This window comes from Gastrolobium bilobum, unplaced genomic scaffold (genome assembly GCF_033153095.1).
Source record: "Gastrolobium bilobum isolate Gb01-03AN ecotype WA unplaced genomic scaffold, APGP_CSIRO_Gbil_v1 utg7534, whole genome shotgun sequence".
Lineage (NCBI taxonomy): Eukaryota > Viridiplantae > Streptophyta > Magnoliopsida > Fabales > Fabaceae > Gastrolobium > Gastrolobium bilobum.
The window spans coordinates 30,358-56,338 of record NW_026896607.1 but is presented as its reverse complement, the minus strand read 5'-3'; the positions used below and the strand labels follow the sequence as shown (position 1 = coordinate 56,338).

Sequence of the window (25,981 nt, the reverse complement as noted above, 5' to 3'; positions counted from 1 at the left end):
AGCTAGCTTTTGGTAGCTTTTGGGGTGGTGTATACCAAGGTTCTTAACATGGTATCAGAGCGGGATACACACCCCAAAAGCTAGCTCAAAGGGTGGAAGTGCCCAAGGCCTTATAAAGGCTATATTAGTTGTCCATCCAATCAATGTGGGACATTATCACATAATGAAGCTGACGTGGACTTTGTTAGTTATTAGTTTCTCTTTCTGTTATAACTAATGTCAGTTAATTGATAAGTTAGTTATTAGTTAACTGTTAAGTTAGTTTATTTCATTTTCTTTCCTCTTGCTTTTCTCTTTTTGTAATTAGTTGATATATATCATCTACCTTCAATGTATTAGTTAGTTTTTCAATCAAAGAATGAAAGCTTCAATTCTTTCCGCTGTTGTTATGGTATCAGAGCTCTGACGAAGAGCTCTGGTATTCATCTGAACTTTTTCTTTCTTTTCTTTCTGTTCTTGTTTGTCTCTGTTCGTCCTTTTTCTTTCCTTAGTCGATTTGTCTTTGCTTTACAAAATGGCAAATGCTCTTCCAGATCACTTGACAAATCCAGGAAATCCATATTTTCTCCATTCTGGTGAAAATTCTGGATTGATTCTTGTTTCAAATCTTTTCGATGGAAAGAACTATTACTCATGGTCCCGTGCTATGAAGATGGCACTTCGCTCAAAGAATAAATTGTGTTTCGTTGATGGTACGATACCGATTTCCAATCCCAGATATGCAATGTATGATCCATAGCAGAGATGTAACATGATGGTTCTATCATGGATCCATCGATCAATAAATACAAATATTCTGCAGTCAGTTCTATGGACAGAAAATGCAATAGATGCATGGAATGATCTTTATCAAAGATTTTCACAAGCAGATGCATTCAGAATTTTGGATCTCCTAGAAGAAATTTATCACATTCATCAAGGTGAACAGTCTGTATCTGATTTTTCTACTCAAATCAAGGCTCTTCGGGATGAATTTGAAAATTTACAGCCTCTTCCAACATGTGTTTGTACTGTGCCATGTGGATGTGGTTTGTCCAATCGAGTAAAAGAAAGAAGAAAAAAAGATTGGGCCATTAGATTTCTCAGAGGACTTAATGAACAGTTCTCAAATGTAAGATATCAGATTATGCTAATGAAGCCTCTTCCATCTGTAAATGAAATCTTTTCTATGGTGAGTCAACAAGAAAGACAACTTAGCAATGAATCACAACCCGAACTGAATGAGAGTCACAAAATTCTTACAAATGCTGCAATACAGCAAAATTTTGTGCCTCGTGGTGGACTCAATAATTCTTTTCGTGGTTGTGGACGTGGATTCAACATTGGTAGAGGCCGTGGAAACAAATTGTGTACATACTGTGGAAGAACTAATCATACCGTGGAAACCTGCTTTGAAAAGCACGGTTATCCACCAGGTTTCAATCAGCGAAGTCAGATGAAAGCTGCTTATTTGGTGATGCATGAGTCAATGGATAATGAAGCTGACAAAGAAACAAAAAATGGGGCTAATGTGTTTTCTCAGATGCAATATGACAGAATCTTGAATATGATTCAATCCTCGATGAATTTTTCAAATGACACACATGCATCTAATGCACATTCATCCAATCTTGTTCTTGTGAATCCATCACCTACAGCCTCAAATGTAAACATTAACCATACTGCTATTCCTCTTTCTGCCATGCCCAATCCTGCGAATTTTAATATGTCTCTATCAGGTAATATCAATGTTAGATGGGTTATAGATACCGGAGCAACGGATCATATAACTCATCTTTCTTCACTTTTCAATACCTTAATTCCAATTAAGCCTATCCCTATAACACTTCCTAATGATTCCAAAGTTTTTGCTAAGTCAAGTGGTACCATTTACCTAACAAAAAACCTTACTCTTCATAATGTACTGTTTGTTCCCGAATTCCATGTAAACCTGATATTTGCTAGCAAATTATCACATACAATACCTTGTTCTTTAACTTTCACTGACTCAAAATGTTTTATTGTTCAGATGAATACTAGGAAGATGATTGGTATAGCTAAAGAAGAAGATGGATTATTCATCATTGAGATTCCCAACCATACAAAGAAAGCTGTCTATAACTCCTGTTCTCAAAATAAAGATTCTGTCCTATGGCATCTTCGCCTAGGACACATTTCTGAATCTACTTTGAAATCCATGTCATGTAAATTCCCTTTTATTCCAAATAAATTTGTAACTCCTTGTGAAGTTTGTCATTATGCTAAACAAAAGAAGCTACCATATGTTTCCAGTATTACAAAATATGTACATGTCTTTGAAATGATTCATGTTGATATATGGGGACCTTATAAAATCCCCAGCATCCAAGGTTTTCGTTATTTCCTAACTATAGTCGATGACTATTCTAGATTTACTTGGATTATCTTCATGCGAAATAAAAGTGAAACTCGTGGTCACTTACAAAGCTTTATCAATTTAATTCAAAATCAGTTTAATATCAGTGTTCAAACAATAAGAAGTGACAATGGTATTGAATTTGATATGTCCACATACTATCAACACAATGGTATTATACATCAAACATCATGTGTTGAAACTCCAGAACAGAATGGAGTAGTTGAACGTAAGCATCAACACATCCTCAATGTTGCAAGAGCACTTCTCTTTCAAGCAAACTTACCTCTTCAACTATGGTCATATTGTATTTCTCATGCTGTTCATATAATCAATCGAACTACTACCCCTCTTTTAAATCATAAAACACCATATGAAGTTCTATATAATTCTTCTCCTGTCTTGATTCATCTTAAAGTTCTTGGTTGTTTATGCTTTGCTAGTTCTTTGTTAAGTCACAGAAATAAGTTCTCGCCTCGTGCTCATAAATGTGTCTTCCTTGGATTCAAAGATGGAACAAAAGGGTATGTGGTCCTAGATCTTTCCTCTCACAAAATATTTGTCTCTCGAAATGTTATATTCCATGAAATGATTTTTCCTTTTCTGTCTTCAAAAGATCATTCAAACCATAATTCTGTTTTTCCACTTTATTCTGATATCAATGATCCATTCATTACTTCATTGAATAATTCCAATCCCAATGTCATACCAAATCATGATCCTGTTCAAACTCCAACTGAAACTCAAAATGTCATTGAACCTCAAACTTTCATTGAAAGATCTGTAAGACAAAGACGTCCACCTTCATATCTCAATGATTTTTACTGCAATTTATCTTCTTCTACAACAATACAATCAGCTCCCACAAGTATTTCTTCTAACATTAAAACTCCATACCCCATATCCTCTGTTGTCAATTTCAATAAATGTTCACCTGCTTATACCAAATACTGCCTTAACATTAGTATCCATTCTGAACCAAAAACTTACAATGAGGCTGTCAAACATGAATGTTGGCGTCAAGCCATGGATGCTGAGATATTAGCTCTTGAGCAAAATAAAACGTGAAGTCTGATTGATCTTCCTAAAGGGAAACAACCCATCGGATGCAAATGGGTATACAAAATTAAATACAAATCAGATGGAAGCATAGAACGTTATAAAGCCAGGCTTGTGGCTAAAGGGTACACTCAACTTGAGGGTGTCGATTTCTTTGATACATACTCACCAGTTGCTAAGCTGTCTACTATCTGTATTTTACTAGCTATTGCTGCAGCTCGTGGATGGTACTTGGAGCAATTAGATGTAAACAACGCCTTCTTACATGGGGATTTGAATGAAAAAGTCCTCATGGTATTACCACCTGCCATATCTGTTTCAAAGCCAAATCAAGTTTGTAAACTTGAAAAATCCCTCTATGGATTTAAACAGGCGAGTAGACAGTGGTTTTCCAAATTATCCACTTCTCTGGCTGATCTTGGCTATGCTTCATCATCCGCTGATCATACACTATTTGTCAGGAATTCAGATTAATCATTTACTGCTCTTTTAGTTTATGTTGATGACTTAATTCTTGCAGGAAATGATCTTAATGAAATCTCTCGAGTTAAGAAACATTTGGACAACCAGTTTCAAATTAAAGATTTAGGTTCCTTACGGTTTTTCCTTGGAATTGAGATATCTTGCTCTTCTAATGGAATTATCACGAACCAACGTAAATATGCCTTGGAATTACTTGATGATGCAGGTCTCTTAGCTGTAAGCCTTGTTCCACTCCAATGGATCCCTTAAAGAAACTTCAACGCATACAAGGTTTACCTTATACTAATCCTTCCTCTTACCGAAGATTAGTAGGACGTTTTCTTTACCTTACTACCGCTCGTCCAGATCTTTCCTTTGCTGTTCAACAGATTAGCCAATATGTATCCAATCCATGGATGATCATATGCAAGCTGCACAACAGATTCTTCGTTATATTAAAGGTTCTCCAAGTAAGGGGTTATTTTTTCCTAGCAACAATGAACTTTGTCTCTCTGGATTTGCTGATGCAGATTGGGGTTGCTGCATTGATACTCGAAAATCAGTCTCTGGCTCATGTGTTTTCCTTGGTCCAGCCCTTGTCACTTGGAGATCGAAAAAGCAGACAACCATTTCAAGATCTTCCACAGAGGCCGAATACCGTGCCCTTGCTAGCATTGCTTGTGAAATTCAATGGGTAAATTACTTACTCCAAGATCTTCATGTTCCCACATCCAAACCAGCCTCTGTATATTGTGATAGCCAATCTGTCATCTATTTGGCACACAATCTCACCCTTTGAGCTAGCTTTTGGGGTGGTGACCTCAAAGTTCTTAACAAGAGTGAGTATTCAAATACTTTTCAAAATATTTTTGTTAATTTTTTTGAAACATTCTTTTAGGCACACTAGCTTAAGTCTATTGTCACACATCGGTTGTCAGTGCTCAGTACTATTGCTTCCTCGAGTCTTGAATGTATGACACAGTCGTACTCTTCAGTCTTAATTAACGATCACAAAAGCTCGGTGGTGACTATCATCAAGTCAAGCAAGTGAACTTGGTCATACCTTTGGTGGTTGATCACATCTACATAATCGCTGGCATCAAAGAAGTTGATAATCCAAAGAGGAAAATACATGTCAAAATACTTTTGAGCAATATGTTGGAATCGAACTAATTTGGTTTTCAATGAAGCAATCAGTGGTTCGACAGTGCTTGAAATCTCTAATTAAGTAAACCAATTTGCTCATCGCTTGACCAATGGTTTTGGGTAATGATTCTCTTTTCTTATATCCTTTTCTATCATATCATTTGAAGTTCTCTCTTTCTCATATCTTCACCTAATTCCCTTTGGGTTCCCTTCATATATTATGCAGTCTAGCTCAATACCCTCTAATAAAATCTTCTATCTTGCCCACTTCGTGAACCGCAAAGGTCATTACCAATTTCGGTTGGCTTGTCGGACGGTGCTAGGGATGTTGATGTTGTTCCCGCGATGTCTATCTATAGTCTACTTGTCAATCTAGCTGGAACTAGTTTTGTGTCATTCCGTTATTGGTTTGTAGAGATGTTTTCTGAAGAGCTTGACCCTGTGCATAACTGTGGGATGCAAATGTGGCACAGTTTACTTGTATATATTCTCAACTACCGGTGTAAGCTTTCTTTTTTGGGTTTGATTTTCTCACGGTTGTATGAGAATTGAATTCTTGTGACTCAATTAGTGATGGACCTCACATTTATTAAAAAAAAAGAAAAAAAAAATTGCACGTAAACCGAAGGGTCACAATATGAGAATTGCATTCTCATGCAACATGAGAAAATACTTTTTTTTTTTTTTTTTACGGGGTAAGCGCATATGAACCGGGGATACGTGTGAGTTGGGCTTTTCATATTTGGCCTCTAAAAGTTGTTCAGGTCCATAATACTTGGTATGATGTTTAGTGTTGCTGTTAAGGCCCGACCCAACTCTTAAGCAGGTAGATTGGTTTCTTAGTAGTTTAATAAATTGAAATTTTTTATTAAATGAATCGAGTTTAAACTTTTATATGTTTAACTTCTAAAGTATTTAATACATATATTAAATATTTTTTAAAAATAAAATTAATAGTAATAATAACACTTTAATTCGTTATGTATCAAAATTGGATTTTACATTTTTTTCTATGAATTTGTTTTTTCTAAAGTTACTTTAGATAACTTTATCTAATGTTCATCGAAACGACGTCGTTTCGATGAACATTAGATAAAGTTATCTAAAATAACATTAGATACTTTTTTCCCTTTTTCTATTTCACTTATTTTTAAACTAAATACATGTAAAAAATACTTAGTTGAGTTAATGTTTTGAGCTTAATTTATAGAATAAACAGTTTTAATTAATATAAAGTTCGACATTAATTTAATAAATTTAAATAGCTCGTTTGCTTTAAATTGTATGGGCCTGAAAAAATATCTACGTTCAACTTTTTTTTTTTGGGTAGATAAAGGGCCTTTAGGCCCAAAGAAAGCAGAAATTACAGAGCAATCCAATTAACTGCTGACAAGTCAGCTAGCAAGTGTAAACTAACTCCATGTGTTTTTTTTTTTAAATTAAAATGAGCTCTAGTCTCTATAATAAAAAATTTATAAAACATTTTTTTGGTAGAATTTTATAAAACATTTTAATCGTGCATAATTGTTGGTCGCACGCGGAAATGACTACTTAATTTTTGAACCAATAAAGGTTCTTAATCAGGACTTAAATTATTGATTAACAATACTTATACAGATTGGTTCATTCATTAATAACTTTTTTTGTTTACTTTAAATATTGATAAATTAAAAAATATAAAATGGTTAAGCAAGAATAAGTAATGGTGTGAATATAATAAACCGTAGTCAACGTTCCGTGAATAAGTTAAAAAAAAAAAGAAAAAAAATTAGGTTTGTAAAAATAAATTTCGGGCAAATGGAGCCGAAATATATCAAACTAGTGAAAATTATTTTACGAACGTGATGAGTATAACGAAATTGAGTACATTACCGAACTCTGTCATGAAAGCTACCAGTAGGGGTGTGCATAGAGCGGTTCGGTTCGGTTATTGTCAAAAATCAAACCAAATCAGTTTTAAACGTTTAGATTTTAAACCGAACCACTTTTTTTTTAGAAAAACCGGTTTTTAATTTGTCCAAACCGGTTTGTGGTTTATAACCGATTTTTACATCTTCATTAGACAGCCATGTGCATAGCACCTTCTAATAATCACTTATGATATTAATTATTATTTATATGATAGAAAGAATTCTGAAACGTATGACCAAGATTTTATGTATAAACGCATGCCGGCAATCCCGCTAATCTCTTTGTTAGGATTATAACATATAGTAACCCTGATCTCGCTATCCTACTATTAGATTGAAAAATAATTTTCATGTACTTGTAATTTAGTAATCTTTTATTTTTGAAATAAAGCAATGAAAAAATCATTATTTTTATTAGTATATTAGTATATTACCCATTAAATAATTTTAATTATTTGTGACCCAATTTTATTAATAAATATATTAATTTCTAAAAAAATGTAATCGATTTTTTTTTTGGTAAACAAACGATTTTTTTATCTTTATCAAATATGAAATATATTTCATTTTTATTTAACATTTTTTAATAGATATAAAAAAAATCTTATCTAATATATATAGTTATAGAGATTAATATTTATCATGTTATAGGAGATAATTTAAACACATATAAAAGTGTATGTGATTCGTATTTTTTTTCTCTTTTATCTTTACATGAGAAATTATAACCATCATATTAAAAAAATTAATTAATTACTAAATATGATCCGTATAACCGTCATGATAATTTAAACACATATAAAAATGTTTGTGATCTGTATTATTAAAAATTAATTAATATATATTATATAATAAATTATAACTGTCATATTAATAAAAATTAACAATAAAAATGTAATAATAAAAAATAATAATTTTGGTAAATAAATTTCTCCCCTATTTATATTCGGCTTTTCGACCCCTTTATCCTTCATTAATTAATTAATAATCATGTTGCCATTTATCCAAAACTATCTATCAATCTGCCCCTCTTTAATCGATAACTTGAAGATTTAATTGATTAAATGGTCAAAAATGGCAAAAATGGTTGACTGGAAGATTTAATCGATTAAATATCCCCCTTAATCGATTAAATATCCCTCTTAATTGATTTAATCAATTAAATCTTATATTTAATCGATTAAATATCCCAAATGAACGTGAAAGCATTGATTGAATGAGACAAACACGGTTTTGGAGGTTATTTGAATTTTGAAATTTGAATTTTAAATTTAATGAAATAGGAGTTGATTGCAATTTGTATTTAATAGGAGCTGATTGTGTTTTGTATTTAATAGGAGCTAATTGCGTTTTGTATTTAATAAGAGTTGATTGTATTTTGTATTTAATAGGAGTTGACAATCTGTAACAAACTCGTAAAATGGCAACTCCTAATAAAACGCAATCAGCTCCTATTAAATACAAATCGCAATCAACTCCTATTAAATACAAATCGCAATCAACTCCTATTATATCTTGAAGATTTGATCGATTAAGAGGGATATTTAATCGATTAAATCTTCAAGTTAATCGATTAAAGAGGGGCAGATTGATAGATAATTTTGAATAATGAATAAAATAATTATTAATTAATAAAGGGTAAAAGGGTCAAAAAGTCCTTTATATTGCCTGCATTAATGTTTGTTGGATTTCCAAAGAGACAAAAAGCAAGAAGCAGGAAGAAAAAACAAGGCTACAAAAACAGGTTAAGTCAACCTTTTATTCCTTCAAATTATGTTTACTGATGCATTTGTATTTCAAAAAAAAAATATTACATAGCTAATATATACAAAAGATATTATTTGCATAATAATCATGAAACTGATTTTAAAATTTTCAAAAAATCAAAAAAAAATTGGATTGAATCGGATCAGATTTAAAAAAAAATTAAACCGAATGGATGATTACAAAGTATTGGATCGGATAATTTTTATTTCCAATACTATCGATCCAATCCGGACTGAGAACCCTCTATAAAAAGGCTACAAAAATTATAAACTCCATTAACAAAGTGACCAAATTTCCTCGTTTCACCCTTCGCTCTTGCTTCCACCATCAAAATCCAAATCATCAAGACTTGTAAAAAGGTTTCTGAAATCTCAGCTATTGAGTGCGCAATCACTAGGATCTGCCTTAAGCCAAGTAGGTTCTTTTTCTTCTGTTTTGTTTGCATTTCATTATGGGGTTGTTGTTCTTTTTATCCACCCCATTATGAGTAGACATGTATGATTATAAGACCCACAATTTATTTTGTTTTTAAGGCAAATTTTTGTAAAAAAAATTGTCTGTTCCGTCTCGATCCGTATAACAAATATGAGAGTTTGAATATTATATTGCAATCAATTGTTACATGCTATGCCTATATCGATTGTCATGTTTTTAAAGAATTTGCGAATTGATTTAAATTGAAATTTGCATCTCAATTTGTTTTATATCTCAATTTGTTTTCCATCTCGATTGTCGTGAATTGCTTCATATATGTTGCAGTGTTTGTTACAATTCACATCTTGATTGGTTTTGGTAAGTCAATCAGCATATATTGACTTGAGTTGTCTTATCTCAGATAGTCATGATTTACAAATTGTTTGATTATATATTGTTTTATCGAAAGTCGCAAACCTCTTTATATATATTTAAAAAAACAAAAAACAAAAAACAAATAAGGATTTACAAATCTTATCATAGTGTCGTGATTTTGATTTACGTGAATATATATTTCATAACTGAAGGTGAGCACAACTTGTTAATTTGATCTGAGTTTTTATTTATTTATTTTTTTTTTTTAAAAAGAATGGAATTTGGTTGGGGGTTTATGTGCTACCCATAGTAGGATATCTCAAACTTTGATATATTTGTTATCCTTAAGTTTGTTACACTTGAATTGGATATAAGTTTGTTGAATTTGTTACACGTGTCAGACTTCTATTTGTTACAATATGTTATGGTTATATTTTCTATAGCAAGTTTAGGAGATAATTCTTGGAGGCCCTATAGCGTGTGAAATCATGCTCCATTTTCGTGATATTATATACGGTATGCTCTGTGCACACCTATAAATAATACCTTGTCACATTAAAGTAAGGTGAATTGCTTTTATTTCACTGTTGATTCACATCTCGATTTTCATGAATTTGTTCAACCTTTTGTGACACTAACTATGGTTTGCAATTTTTCACTTGATTGTCAGAGTTAAAGTTGTTAACTTTATGGATAGTTGTGCCGTCATGTCCATGTATCCTACTCTACGGAACATGCTTGAGATCCTTGCAATTTAAGGCTGCTATGGCTTTTCTGATATGTTGATCCGTGCTTCATAAAAAAAGAGTTTGATTTGGGAGACCCATTTGATTGTTAGACTCTAGATTTGGTCCTTAATGTGAATTGTAGTTTTTCTATCCCCTTGAAATTCCCACTCAGGGTCAGTTTGGTATGGGAGTAAAAATGGGGGTGAAAAGTCTTTGGATGAGTTTTCAATACAATTTTAGTAATAAAACAAATCATTGAATTTTTCATCTTCATTTTTAACCCCATTCCAAACTGATCAGAGGTAATGTTTTCTGTAAGATAATTCCTTCAAACTGTAATATGAGTCCGAGGGAAATTCTTGTTAAGACAACATAAGGATAATTCTGGGGTTTTGTGGAAGTCCATGTAAATTTGGTATTATGAGTGATGACTTTGTTTATTATAAGGCCAATGATGGTGAGTGAGTCCTTCTTAAGTTGATTTTCTTGGCATTGATGTAGGGTTCACTTCTAGAAGTGTAAGCAGGGGTGGCCATGACATCATCTCAAATAGCAGTAACTCATCAGCCTCCATATCTGTCACTTCTAGAAGTGAGGGTGAGATCTTGCAATCTTCCAATTTAAAAAGCTTCAGCTACAGTGAACTAAGAGGAGCCACAAGAAATTTCTGCCCAGATAGTGTCTTAGGGGAGGGTGGATTTGGTTATGTTTTTAAGGGCTGGATTGATGAGCATTCACTTGCCGCTACCAAACCAGGAATCGACATGATTGTTGCTGTAAAGAGGCTTAACCAAGAGGTCTTCCAGGGTCACAAAGAATGGTTGGTCAGTATCAATTCTTCTCTGGATACTCCTTCAGTTTCCTCTCTGATGCATATTATTCTGGCTTCAAACTTTATTTCATTGTATATTAACAAAATTCTAGGCAACTACTAGCTTTTTTTGGATACTCTTTCATTTTCCCGGTATGATCCCGTTTGGGGGATTCTCTGTGGAACTGTATGTTTGTTCTCATTTGATCTTATTGGCATTGTTGGCCAATTCCTGTAACTTCAATAGCTCACTTTGGAAGGACTTGACTATGACACTGAAGTTCAATCATTTTCTAAAACTGATTGATGTTCTTCTTGTATTGTATTGTTTGACTCACAGGCTGAAATCAACTATCTTGGGCAACTGCATCATTCTAATCTTGTCAAGTTAATAGGATACTTCTTCGAGGATGAGCATCGGCTTCTGGTTTATGAATTTATGCCTAAGGGCAGCATGGAGAATCATCTGTTCAGAAGTTACTACCTTCTATTTTAGTCGAATAATTCTTTGTTCCTTTTTGTTCCCATTAAAAGAGTTTTTTTTTTTTTTTTGTAATAATTTAAAGTTCAATTGTAAGTTCTAATACTAATGTTTCCTGAAATCATCATTAATACAGGAGGTTCTTATTATCAGCCATTCTCTTGGAGTTTACGATTGAAAATAGCCCTTGAGGCTGCAAGGTGTCTTGCTTTTCTCCATAGTACAGAACCTAAAGTCATATACTGTGACTTTAAAACTTCAAATATCCTACTTGATATTGTATGTACATAATTTCAACTTGAGCATGCTCAAATATTCAACCATAACAGGACATGCTCAAGTTGCAATTATGTACATATAGTATCAAGTAGGATATTTGAAGTTTTAAAGTCACGGTATATGACTTTAGGTTCTGTACTATGGAGAAAAGCAAGACACCTTGCAGCCTCAAGGGCTATTTTCAATCGTAAACTCCAAGAGAATGGCTGATAATAAGAACCTCCTGTATTAATGATGATTTCAGGAAACTTTAGTATTAGAACTTACAATTGAACTTTAAATTATTACAAAAAATAATAAAAAAAAACTCTTTTAATGGGAACAAAAAGGAACAAAGAATTATTCGACTAAAATAGAAGGTAGTAACTTCTGAACAGATGATTCTCCATGCTGCCCTTAGGCATAAATTCATAAACCAGAAGTCGATGCTCATCCTCGAAGCAGTATCCTATTAACTTGACAAGATTAGAATGATGCAGTTGCCCAAGATAGTTGATTTCAGCCTGTGAGTCAAACAATACAAAACAAGAAGAACATCAATCAGTTTTAGAAAATGATTGAACTTCAGTGTCATAGTCAAGTCCTTCCAAAGTGAGCTATTGAAGTTACAGGAATTGGCCAACAATGCCAATAAGATCAAATGAGAACAAACATACAGTTCCACAGAGAATCCCCCAAACGGGATCATACCGGGAAAATGAAAGAGTATCCAAAAAAAGCTAGTAGTTGCCTAGAATTTTGTTAATATACAATGAAATAAAGTTTGAAGCCAGAATAATATGCATCAGAGAGGAAACTGAAGGAGTATCCAGAGAAGAATTGATACTGACCAACCATTCTTTGTGACCCTGGAAGCCCTCTTGTTTAAGCCTCTTTACAGCAACAATCATGTCGATTCCTGGTTTGGTAGCGGCAAGTGAATGCTCATCAATCCAGCCCTTAAAAACATAACCAAATCCACCCTCCCCTAAGACACTATCTGGGCAGAAATTTCTTGTGGCTCCTCTTAGTTCACTGTAGCTGAAGCTTTTTAAATTGGAAGATTGCAAGATCTCACCCTCACTTCTAGAAGTGACAGATATGGAGGCTGATGAGTTACTGCTATTTGAGCTGATGTCATGGCCACTCCTGCTTACACTTCTAGAAGTGAACCCTACATCAATGCCAAGAAAATCAACTTAAGAAGGACTCACTCACCATCATTGGCCTTATAATAAACAAAGTCATCACTCATAATACCAAATTTACATGGACTTCCACAAAACCCCAGAATTATCCTTATGTTGTCTTAACAAGAATTTCCCTCGGACTCAGATTACAGTTTGAAGGAATTATCTTACAGAAAACATTACCTCTGATCAGTTTGGAATGGGGTTAAAAATGAAGGTGAAAAATTCAATGATTTGTTTTATTACTAAAATTGTATTGAAAACTCATCCAAAGACTTTTCACCCCCATTTTTACTCTCATACCAAACTGACCCTGAGTGGGAATTTCAAGGGGATAGAAAAACTACAATTCACATTAAGGACCAAATCTAGAGTCTAACAATCCAATGGGTCTCCCAAATCAAACTCTTTTTTTATGAAGCACGGATCAACATATCAGAAAAGCTATAGCAGCCTTAAATTGCAAGGATCCCAAGCATGTTCCGTAGAGTAGGATACATGGACATGACATCACAACTATCCATAAAGTTAACAACTTTAACTCTGACAATCAATCCCATATTGATAAAACCAAAATCTGGAGAATAATTAGCTCATTCACATATTGACAGAAAACAAAAAAAAATGAAGATGCAAGTCAAAAAGAAGAAGGTGACCTGTAATGGAAGGACTCACAGCCGTAATCCGATTGCTAAAGCAAGCACCCATCAACAAAATCACCCCTATAAACGAAGATTTCAAAGGTTAAGAAACATGAAACACTTCACACCATGTGTTTCCAGAAATTATATTGCCTTTGTCAATCCAACAAATTTTGTCACAACAAATCATACAAGAATTCTTATTATATTTGTATGATGAATTACAACTAATGTCACACCATTTCTGTGATCCAAAGACTCTCAATATATAATTGAAATAATTAAGGGTGTTAAGGCTAATCCCTGATTAAATGAAATTATATGGATCGCTTGACATTAATTTCCAAACCCGAATTATTGCTTCAAACCATAAGCAATAATACCAAAATATTCAAATTATTCATCTCAATATTGTATGTATAATGAAACTTTAATTAATACATACAATCAAATCATTATAATACATGACATAAAAACATGCCTAATTTAATTCACACGGTGCATAAATATTAACCTTCAGTCATGTGTTCAGAATTTGTTATACCCATTTAATTTCCTTTTGCCACATGCAATTAATGCCAAATTATACAGTAGTTTTACTCCCTTTTATTCAATAAAATGATCCAATGGCACCACCAAAACAGAGTAAATATTAATTTTTATATGTTAAGCTACAATCAAAAATCTCAATGCAAAATATGCTTAATTGCATTTATTCTATTGTCAATCACAAGTCACAATGTAATAGACTGCAATCAATGAGACTAAAAATATGGCAACAATGTTTTTGCACTGCCAAAAACCAATGACGGTGAACCAGTCATAAATGTCCCAATTTAAATAAAACATTGAAGAACCATGTAGCCAAATGAAATATGAAACCAATCTCACTATATTCAAAATGTGAAAACCCACTAAAATATCCCAAAAGGGACCAAGTTTATTAATTATGAGACATACTCATGTGAACTTATTTCACAAAACTATGCAAAAGTCCAAACGATTTTCACTAAAATAAAAATCAAATGTTCAATAATTTACATGCCCAAATTTATAGTCCAATAAACAAAACTAATGTCAACACCAAATCTGAATCAAAATTCAGTTTACAAAATTCCAAATAAGAGAAATTAAAACATAGACCAGTAATATTCCACCAAAGTGAAATAATTCAAAAGTCAAAAATTGCATAGTTCCCATAAAAACCAAAAGGATGAATTCATGTTAACTAATTAAATATTGGAACAACAATCGTATCAGTTTTAGGAATTTCAAAACTTATACAGAACATGAATAGTATTAAGTTAAATTCTAAAATGTAGGGGCCCAATCAAAAGTTTCAACCTATATGGATATGCAAATGTGAGACCCAAACTAATAAAAATAATAATCCATTTATTTCACAACACCAAGTGTTTCACTAAAAGTCAAATGTGAAACAGTAACTGAAAGTCTGAATGAATTTCAAGAATCACTATATATTAATATGCAAATCTGAATATACCACAATTCACGCTAACAATCCAAAATATTTCAAAAATAGAAATTAGTCAAAACAAACTTATAAATTGTGCCAGTAACACCACTGGTTTTCGAAAATAATAACAATTAACTTTGTGCATCAGAAAAGCATATGTATATATTGCATGTCACTTAAACCTTCTATATATATATCTTATTAATTGCCAAGAAAAAATTCAAATAACATACTAGCTTTTACAAAGCTTAAACTTCAGTTGAAACGCATAGTAAAGATGTTGAAGGTGCACTATATGAAAACTAACTAATAAGGCCAATAATTTAAAGGCCCAATCATAAGTTTAATAAAAATCAGCAATATCAATAATTTCATAAAGAATTCAATAACATAATATTATGATAATTCCAAATGTGAATTTATTTATCAGCAAAGCACCTTTCACATTAACTGAGATGTCTCGTATGACACACTAATTTCAAAAGCGAACTCAATTAACTAGTTTCACACAAGAAAACAAATATTTCACTAATAGCCAAATGCAAAACAGTAATTGAAAATCTTATTGGATTTCAAATTTGAATGCTAACAAAATTAATATCTAAGTTATCGGTGAAAATAAAACAAATGCCAATAGCTAACAGTGTCACGCAAATGTAAATTCCAATTACTATAACTAATAGTAAATGGCCATTAAACATGAAAAACTTGATGTGACATTGAAGGCACGTTTCACGAAATAATATAGCCACTAAATAAAATTCAAGTTAACTAATCACAACAATCTAAACTGTCAGAACAATCTAAAACCATGGAACAATAAATGATAAGGCCACAGATCATTTCACGAAAAACACGATAAAATGACATTAAGTAAAAATGAAACAATTCACTAGTTCCATGAACAGTACCCTTAAAACCAAAATTCATGTAAGTTTCATTTAAACCAAAACTTCACGGATCACGAAAAGTTCAACAATGCAAAGTTTCATTAAAACCAAAGATGTGAAATACTGAAATTGATTTTGTCAGAATGTGAAAATTGCAAACCATAGTTAGTGTCACAAAAGGTTGAACAAATTCATGAAAATCGAGATGTGAATCAACCGTGAAATATAAGCAATTCATCTTACTTTAATGTGACAAGGTATTATTTATAGGTGTGCACAGAGTATACCGTATATAATATCACGAAAATGGAGCATGATTTCACACGCTATAGGGCCTCCAAGAATTATCTCCTAAACTTGCTATAGAAAATATAACCATAATATATTGTAACAAATAGAAGTCTGACATGTGTAACAAATTCGACAAACTTATATCCAATTCAAGTGTAACAAACTGAAGGATAACAAATATATCAAAGTTTGAGATATCCTACTATAGGGTAGCACATAAACCCCCAACCAAATTCCATTTTTTTTAAAAATAAATAAATAAAAACTCAGATCAGATTAACAAGCTGTGCTCACCTTCAGTTATGAAATATATATTCACGTAAATCAAAATCACGACACTATGATAAAATTTGTAAATCCTTATTTGTTTTTTTTTTTTGTTTTTTAAAAAAAAAAAATATATATATATATAAAGAGGTTTGCGACTTTCGATAAAACAATATATAATCAAACAATTTGTAAATCATGACTATCTGAGATAAGACAACTCAAGTCAATATATGCTGATTGACTTACCAAACCCAATCAAGATGTGAATTGTAACAAACACTCCAACATATATGAAGCAATTCACGACAATCGAGATGGAAAACAAATTGAGATATAAAACAAATCGAGATGCAAATTTCAATTTAAATCAAATCGCAAATTCAATTTAAAAACATGACAATCGATATAGGCATAGCATGTAACAATTGATTGCAATATAATATTCAAACTCTCATATTTGTGATACGGATCGAGACGGAACGGACAATTGTTTTTACAAAAATTTGCCTTAAAAACAAAATAAATTGTGAGTCTTATAATCATACATGTCTACTTATAATGGGGTGGATAAAAAGAGCAACAACCCCATAATGAAATGCAAACAAAACAAAAGAAAAAGAACCTACTTGGCTTAAGGCAGATCCTAGTGATTGCGCACTCAATAGCTGAGATTTCAGAAACCTTTTTACAAGTCTTGATGATTTGGATTTTGATTGTGGAAGCAAGAGCGAAAGGTTAAACGAGGAAATTCGGTCACTTTGTTAATGGAGTTTATAATTTTTGTAGCCTTTTTATAGAGGGTTCTCAGTCCGGATTGGATCGATAGTTTTGAAAATAAAAATTATCCGATCCAATACTTTGTAATCATCCATTCGGTTTAATTTTTTTTTTAAATCTGATCCGATTCAATCCAATTTTTTTTTGATTTTTTGAAAATTTTAAAATCAATTTCATGATTATTATGCAAATAATATCTTTTATATATATTGCCTATGTAATTTTACTTTTTTGAAATACAAATGCATCACTAAACATAATTTGAGGGAATAAAAGGTTGACTTAACTTTTTTTTTAGCCTTATTTTTTTTTCCTGCTTCTTGCTTTTTGTCTCTTTGGAAACCCAACAAACATTAATGCAGGGAATATAAATGACTTTTTGACCCTTTTACCTTTTATTAATTAATAATAATTTTATCCATTATTCAAAATTATCTATCAATCTGCCCCTCTTTAATCGATTAACTTGAAGATTTAATCGATTAAATTGTCAAAACTGGCAAAAATGGTTGACTTGAAGATTTAATCGATTAAATATTCCTCTTAATCGATCAAATCTTCAAGATGTAATAGGAGTTGATTGCGATTTGTATTTAATAGGAGTTGATTGCGATTTGTATTTAATAAGAGATTGTTTTATTAGATTGCCATTTTACGATTTGTTACAAATTGTCAACTCCTATTAAATACAAAATACAATCAACTCTTATTAAATACAAAACGCAATCAGTTATTATACTAAACACAATGCTATTTTACAAAACACAATTTGTTAAAAACAAATTGCAATCAGCTCCTATTTCATTAAATTCAAATTTTAAAATTCAAATAACCTCCAAAACCGTGTTTGTCTCATTCAATCAATGCTTTCACGTTCATTTGAAATATTTAATCGATTAAATATAAGATTAAATACTAAACACAATCAGCTCCTATTAAATACAAAACACAATCAGCTCCTATTAAAAACAAATTGCAATCAGCTCCTATTTCATTAAATTCAAATTTTAAAATTCAAATAACCTCCAAAACCGTGTTTGTCTCATTCAATCAATGCTTTCACGTTCATTTGAAATATTTAATCGATTAAATATAAGATTTAATCGATTAAATCAATTAAGAAGGATATTTAATCGATTAAGAGAGATATTTAATCGATTAAATCTTCCAGTCAACTATTTTTGCCAGTTTTGACCATTTAATTGATTAAATCTTCAAGTTAATCGATTAAAGAGGGGATAGATAGTTTTGGATAAATGGCAACATGATTATTAATTAATTAATGAAGGGCAAAGGGGTCAAAAAGTCGAATATAAATAGGGGAGAAATTTGTTTACCAAAGTTATTATTTTTTATTATTAAATTTTAATTGTTAATTTTAATTAATATGACAGTTATAATTTATTATATAATATATATTAATTAATTTTTAATAATACAGATCACAAACATTTTTATGTGTTTAAATTATCATGACGGTTATACGGATCATATTTAGTAATTAATTAATTTTTATTAATATGATGGTTATAATTTCTCATGTAAAGATAAAGAGAAAAAAAATACAAATCACATACACTTTTATATGTATTTAAATTATCTCCTATAACATGATAAATATTAATCTCTATAACTATATATATTAGATAAGATATTTTTTTATATCTCTTAAAAAATGTTAAATAAAAAGTAAATATATTTCATATTTGATAAAGAAAAAAAAATCGTTTGTTTACCAAAAAAAAATCGATTACATTTTTTTAGAAATTAATATATTTATTAATAAAATTGGGTCACAAATAATTAAAATTATTTAATGGGTAATATACTAATAAAATAATAATTTTAAAATAATGATTTTTTCATTGCTTTATTTCAAAAATAAAAGATTACTAAATTACAAGTACATGAAAATTATTTTTCAATCTAATAGTAGGATAGCGAGATCAGGGTTACTATATGTTATAATCCTAACAAAGAGATTAGTTGGACTGCCAGCATGCGTTTATACATAAAATCTTGGTCATACGTTTCAGAATTCTCTCTGTCATATAAATAATAATTAATATCATAAGTAATTATTAGAAGTTGCTATCCACATGGCTGTCTAATGAAGATGTGCAAATTATTAGGAGTGTCTTATCTCCACACCCTCAAGATGGTAATGATCATATGAAGTGGAATTTGCCTGGGCAAGAAGGAATCGGTGAAAGGTATTTATAAGTGTTCATTATTCTCTGTCTAGAAATTTCTCGCCATTAATTGAATGGATACTTGGACCAAAAATTATATTAAAAAAAATGTAAAGATGCAGGTCATGTTCATATCAATCAACTGGTGAAATCCACTCAGAATATGAGAAACTTGATAGAAAAAATTAAAGACTACCTAGAAAGATGCAAACCAATTTACTCACCAGAATTGCCTTGATCCAAAGATCTGTACATCACCAAAAAAATAAAAAATAAAAAAATAGTTACAACTTTAAATATAATTTGGAGAATAAGTTTAAATACATCAATCACTAATTTTTTTTTTTTTTTTTTTTTTTTTTTTTTATAAACATCAATCACTAAATTAAAAGCAGGCAGTGACAACTCGTTTGTTTGCACTTCATGGCACTTGATTATAAGAAGCATTCTATCAATAAGAATGCAATGTTATCTACATCAATCAATTAACTACAAGTAAGCCAATTTTCAGTAACTTAGGACAGAAATATATCATTAGTTCAATTAACATGCGCCAGCAAGTAACTGCTACATTGATTTGGACCAGTTGTTTGGCCAGTGTTTAAAACCATTTAAAGCTTCAATGTGTTTAATTTTTTTGGTAAACACTTCAATATGTTTATAAATCATCATAGCATATCTTCGCCTTTAATATTCATTATAAAATAGCTACGCAAAGAATGCAACACTCACGATGACTTGCGGAAAATCCTTGTGATGACACTCTGATGAAGATCTCCTTGGGCAGTAAACCTCGCTCAAACTTCCAAGTCGCACTTCAAATTTATCATCAAGAAGTATGCTGCTTGCTTGGACATCTCTAAAAAAATCAAAAGAAAAATTTCATTAACTTGCACTAGTGCAAAAGTTCTTAAAGGCCTCCACAATGTCTCACTTTACACATTGTTGACAAAGAACTTATATTTGAGACAGCCTTGAATTCAATTCCATGACATAATCTTATTTTCCAATCATCATGAGACAGCCTTAAAAGTATAAATTACGATTGGTAGTACCTGTGAACTAGGGGAGGGCTGCACTCATGTAGGTAAGATAGGCCTTCAGCAGCTCCTATTGCAATTTTCAATCTCGTGATCCAATCCATAGACTTAAATTTATCATCGGAACAGGTGACTCTATGCAAGGAAGTAGCAAAATCTCCATTTGGCATATAATTATAAATTAAAAATTTCTCGTGCTCATTCTCCAAGCAGTGCCCCAAGAGGGGGACCAATCTTGCATGTGAAACCTTGCTTAATAGTCCTAATTCCACCATGTATGATTCTTTCTTAAATAAATTTAAATCTACCTTTTTTACAACCGCTGTTACACCACCTTCCAAGGTTCCCCAGAAGAGGTCTCCAGAATGACCGTGTTTGATTAAATTTTCTTCAGCAAAGTTAGCAGTCAAATGAAGCATTTGCTCATATGAAAATGATTCTCCCGTGCCAGCTACAAACACAGGGTCCTTTGGAGGTGTAGGATTTTCCACTTCTGGAACAGGTCCCACATTTGCTGTCCCCCTTTGAATTCCGATGCTATTATGACCACTACATTGTTTTAGAAGCAGCATGAGCATGAGGACCAATACCAGAAGCACAATAAAGCCAAGCCCACCAAATATACCTGCCAGTATGAATATCTCTCGTTTGTTGTTCCCGGACTCAGAATCTAGCAAGGGCGATTGCGTTGGTTCTTTGACACCGGGACTAAAGGGTAATGCTCTCTCAACATAAAACACTCTACAATCCTCTAAATCCCTCTGGTTTGGAATCATCCGTAGGCAATTTCTATCAAGAGTAAAACTAGTACTAAATTTAAAACGACCAACATGCACCTCGCCTTGGAAATAATTACCGGACAAATCAATTGTTTTAAATTTGCTAGGCATTGTAATCAGAGGTCCATAGAACAAATTGTTTGAGAGATTGAATGTGGCACCAGTATAATTAACATTGCTTGAACTAGTGAGTTTAGGCAAGGGTCCACTGAGGGTGTTGTTGGATACATCAAGAAAGTGCAAGTTGGGCACGGAAAACAACGTAGCAGGAAGAGCACCATCAAAGGCATTCTCACTGAGAATGAGCATTTGAATCTTGGAAAACAAAAGATCTGGCAATGACCCAGATAGAGAATTCTTGCTAAGATCAAGTTTAACCAAGTTGTAAAGGTTACCCAGTTGAGGAGGAACCGAAGCAGTGAGGCCATTATCTGAAAGATTCAAAATTTGGAGATTAGAAAGGGCACCCAGATGAGGTGGAATGGACCCAGATAAAAAATTGGAAGAAAGATCAAGCCTTGTGAGATTAACAAGAAAAGAGAAAGAGTTAGGCACTGGTCCTGTCAACGAATTGTTAGAGAGATCTAGAACCGATAGCCCAGACAACCTTCCAAGTTCCGAAGGCATTCTACCAGTGAGACTATTGTCTGAGAGAATCAAAGTTTTCAACCCATTCAAACCCCCAAGCGACCCAGGAATCGGACCGGTGAGCCAGCAAGACCAGATATCAAGCTTTTCGAGTTTCCTAAGGCTCTGTCCCAACCACTCGTGAATAGACCCATTCAGAGAAAAACCGGAAGCGCAGAACGAACCCAATAGGGTCAGATTCGCAAGAGAATCCACTGCAAACCGTGTTTGGAGACGACCGGCTCGGGTTCGGCTTAAACCGGTCAAATTGATGCCCACAACTCGACCGTTCTCGCACTGAACTCCGGTCCAGTGAAAGCACGGTTCGGCTTTTTTGACCCAATCCTTCCCACTAATCCCCAACGACGAACATAGTTCCAGCAAAGTCCGCCATTCGGTTCTTAAGCTCAAACCCGAACCCATTCTTCTGCCTAAACCAAACTGAACAAACAACAAGATTATAACGGCCTTGAGCAGTCCTCGATTCAGTTCCATGAAGAAACTCGAGTTTATGTTTATGTTTATGTTCGTCTTCATGTTGCTCTTGTTTTGTGATGTTTCATCGTCCTTCCCCTGCCGAACAAAATGATAACGTTTGTTTGTGTATGCAGCATGCAACAGTTTCTAACTCTATTAATTGAATTGAGCATATTTGGCATAAACCTAGAAAAAATTAAATAATACAAAACATACTAATTTCTGTGCTTGCTATTGGTAAGTAAACTCAGAATTCTTACCTCCAATTAGAAGCTCTGGTTTTGAATTTGATGCTGCTCTTCATTGCTCCCTCTTCTAAATTCTGACCCAAATCAATAAAAAAAATAAAATAAAAAAATGTATGTGACTGTTGTATACTATTTTTTACTTATAATATAAGAAAGACAACAATTGTCTTTGGAATAAAACCAAACATTAAATTGCCATCTGTACCTATAAAGAGAATTGGTAGGATTTTAAAGATGGGAGGAAGTACATTAATGAAAGAAGCGGGTTGTTTCACTGTTGCCCAACCGCCAGAGAGACTCTGCTAGTGCTACCTTGGACTTGGTCACTTTCAAATTCACCGTAATTATTAATGAGCCTTTGAAGCATGCAGTGTGTGTTGGGTTTTCGAGTTTTTTTATGAAAGTGGTGGGTGGAGTTAGGGTGTTCAAAATGTTCAAAAGAACCAAATTGATCCATAACCAAATCGCTCCACATTTTAAAAACTGGTTATTTTTAAAAACCGGTTTCGTATGAAACTGCATTTTATTCTATAAACTGGTTATTTATCAAACCATAAAATAATTGGTTATCCATAACCAAACTATTTTACAATTAAAGAACAAATAAGTATTATCTTTTATCCTAACCTTGAAATGTGAAAATTACATAAATATGAATCATTTTTAAATGTGGCATTATTAGAAAAGTCTCAAATACTAACAGAATTTATCGAAGAAAAATATTTTCTCAAAAATTTTGCCAAAAATCATATTACGTAGAAAACAGAGACGAAATTTTTTTTTCGTCGAAACTAGAGACGGAACAAGATTTTGTCATAATCATTGACATAAATTTTTTAGAGACAAAATATTTCAGTCAAAATTCTTGATAGAATCTAAATTCCGTCGAAACTTTTGACAGAAACAATTATTTCAAACTTTTCAACGAAAAATAATTCTGTAAAAAAATTTGACGAAACACATTTCCATAAAAAAAATTGATAGAAAATAATTTCGTTAAATTTTTTTACGAAAAATATTTTCGTCCAAATTTTCGACGAAAAATATTTCTAGACAAATTTTCAACAAAACACATTTAGAGCGAAAATTTTGACCAAAAATATTTACGTAAATAATTTTGACGAAAAATATTTCTGCAAATTTTTTTGACGAAAAATATTTCTGTAAAAAATTTCGACGAAATTTTTTTTATCAAAATTCTTTACCGAATCTAAATTCCCTCCAATCATTTCCCTCAAATTTTTTGACGAAAAATAATTTTATAAAACATTTTGACGAAAAACATTTTTGTCAAAATTTTTATCGAAATATTGTTCGTCACAATTTTTTTATATTTTAAATCAACAAGATCCCCCTTCCCTTTTATATTTTATTTTACAGAGCGTTTCTGATTTCAAAAAGGTTCTTTGGGAGACGATCCGAGTTGCCCTATCACTACAAACCTAAAGCTCGGTAATTTGCGTGGGGTCGAAAGCGCACGTCAAATTTGATGCCGTTGCCAGGGAATCTGCACATCAAAAGCGTTCTTTCTCTTTCCCTAATCTTTCTCTAATTTTTCTGTTTTCTTGTTCTGTTTCTTTTTGTTCTTCTTTTTATTTTTCTTTTAAATTTCATTTTTTCTGTTCTGTAAAAAAAAATTAATATTTTTCATTTTCCGCAATTTTTCTTTTTTCTGTTTCTGTTCCTTCTTTCTGTTTCTGTTTTTTATTTTGTAATTCTGTTTATGTTTTCTAATTTCTTTTAATTTTCGTTTTCTGTTTCTGTTAAAAAAATATTTTGTTTTTGATTGATCTTGTTCTGTTTTCGGTTTTCGTTATTTTTCTGATTCATTTTCTGTTTAGGATTTCTGTCTGCATATTGCATTTACATCTGTTTCATTTTTCTGCATTTTTTTATGTCTGCAAAATTCTATGTCATTTTTCTGCATTAATTCTGCATTCTGTGTGCGTTTAAATCAGTTTCGTTTTTCTGCATTATGTTTCGCCTTGTTCTCGAGTCTACGTTTGCATTCTCTGTTCTGCACCTCTTTTCTGCATCGAATTTTGCATCTGCTACTGCATCTTGTCTCAGTTATTGTTTTTTCTGCATTACTGTTGTCTAAGAGATTAGTTTCAGGAGTTCTATTCCCAAAGAAATTTGACCTTTTGAGCATAAGTCACACTCTAGAAAGGCGTGAGGTCACCCTTATTTTTGCCAAATTCTGTCGTTTACTAACCCGTTTTAGTGTTTCTTTATCGTTTCAGGACGTATAGGATATTTCTGCACTTGTTCAACTTGCTCTGAACGATCTGAAAATTGGTGAAGTGAAGGAGGCGGTCATCCTGGACAAAAGTCATAGCTCTTCATGATGATGGCCCAATTTTAGCCAAATTCCTTCGTTTGCTATTTTATTTTATTTTCGAAAAAAAATTTATTTGATTTTTGAGTCCGTAGGTTCAATTAGACTTTAGGAGAGTTGGTCCCACAGTGTTCTGAGGTCATTTGATATTTTTCGTAGATTTATTTTTGCTTCGGTTTGCTATTTTCGATAGTTTTTGTGTCTTATCGTATGTTTTATGATTTTACTGTTGTATGCATGTGCCTGTGATGCATGACTAGGAGTACTACTAGTGTTGATGATTTATATTCATATGACCTTGAGATAGAGAGATCATTGCATGCTGCTAGTAGAGTTCGTAGGTTGACTTACAGTAGTGCTATTCTTGAGCATACCTTAGAGTCTGAGTCTCGAGTCCTTCACATAGTGTATACTCAGTTGGTAATTTATTTAATTATGAAGTTATGGATAATATAACACTTAAACAATTCGCTGCCCCTAATGTTAACAATGAACAACTTTTATGTAATCATTATCCTGACCATGAGGTGCTTTTTGAGCTCAAATCTGGACTGACCCATTTGCTGCCCAAATTCCATGGTCTTGCAGGTGAGGATCCGCATAAGCATCTCAAGGAGTTCCAAGTGGTATGCAATACCATGAGACCACAAGTATTGGTTGTACTACCTGCCACCCTTATCCATTGCAAGCTGGGCTGACATGTCTACATTATTCCTTGTGAAGTATTTTACTTCATCAAGGGCCACTATAATCAGAAAGGAAATAAGTGGAATAAGGCAAGCAAATGGAGAAAATTTGTATGAATACTGGGAGCGGTTCAAGAGACTTTGCGCGAGCTGTCCATATCATCAAATTCCTGACCAGCTGCTTATTGTTTACTTCTATAAGGGATTTCTACATATGGATAGGAACCTGATTGATGCTGCCACTGGAGGAGTTCTTGTTGACAAAACACCCGA

The 25,981-nt window shown here is 32.4% G+C and overlaps 2 protein-coding genes and 1 pseudogene across 2 annotated transcripts in view; 1 reads left to right on the top strand and 2 right to left on the bottom strand.

Annotated features, from left to right (window-relative positions):
• LOC133300877 (probable serine/threonine-protein kinase PBL10) overlaps nucleotides 1–11,818 on the top strand; it is an 84,378-nt gene extending 72,560 nt beyond the window's left edge. Inside the window, exons 3-4 of the mRNA XM_061500463.1 lie at nucleotides 11,387–11,522; nucleotides 11,664–11,818. Of these exons, the coding sequence (XP_061356447.1) occupies nucleotides 11,387–11,522; nucleotides 11,664–11,818 (291 nt within the window). The remainder of the gene's footprint in view (nucleotides 1–11,386; nucleotides 11,523–11,663) is intronic.
• Nucleotides 11,819–11,874: 56 nt separating this feature from the next.
• On the bottom strand, nucleotides 11,875–13,702 carry LOC133300876 (probable serine/threonine-protein kinase PBL11). The gene is made up of 4 exons (XM_061500462.1): nucleotides 13,632–13,702; nucleotides 12,637–12,959; nucleotides 12,174–12,309; nucleotides 11,875–12,029 (listed from the first exon to the last, which is right to left on the bottom strand). Exons 1-4 carry the CDS (start codon nucleotides 13,681–13,683, stop codon nucleotides 11,875–11,877), a joined length of 666 nt encoding a protein of 221 aa, XP_061356446.1. The 5' UTR covers nucleotides 13,684–13,702.
• Nucleotides 13,703–20,241: 6,539 nt separating this feature from the next.
• LOC133300875 (probable LRR receptor-like serine/threonine-protein kinase At2g16250) lies at nucleotides 20,242–22,496 on the bottom strand (annotated as a pseudogene).
• Nucleotides 22,497–25,981: the final 3,485 nt, after the last annotated feature.

Bases quoted from the DNA above. Each gene is read 5' to 3' on its own strand.
- LOC133300876 (XM_061500462.1), bottom strand. From the start codon at position 13,683: ATGGGTGCTTGCTTTAGCAATCGGATTACGGCTGTGAGTCCTTCCATT. The intron at 12,310-12,636 runs GTCAGTATCAAT...TTTGACTCACAG, and splicing joins AGGGTCACAAAGAATGGTTG to GCTGAAATCAACTATCTTGG. The intron at 12,030-12,173 runs GTTACTACCTTC...TCATTAATACAG, and splicing joins GGAGAATCATCTGTTCAGAA to GAGGTTCTTATTATCAGCCA.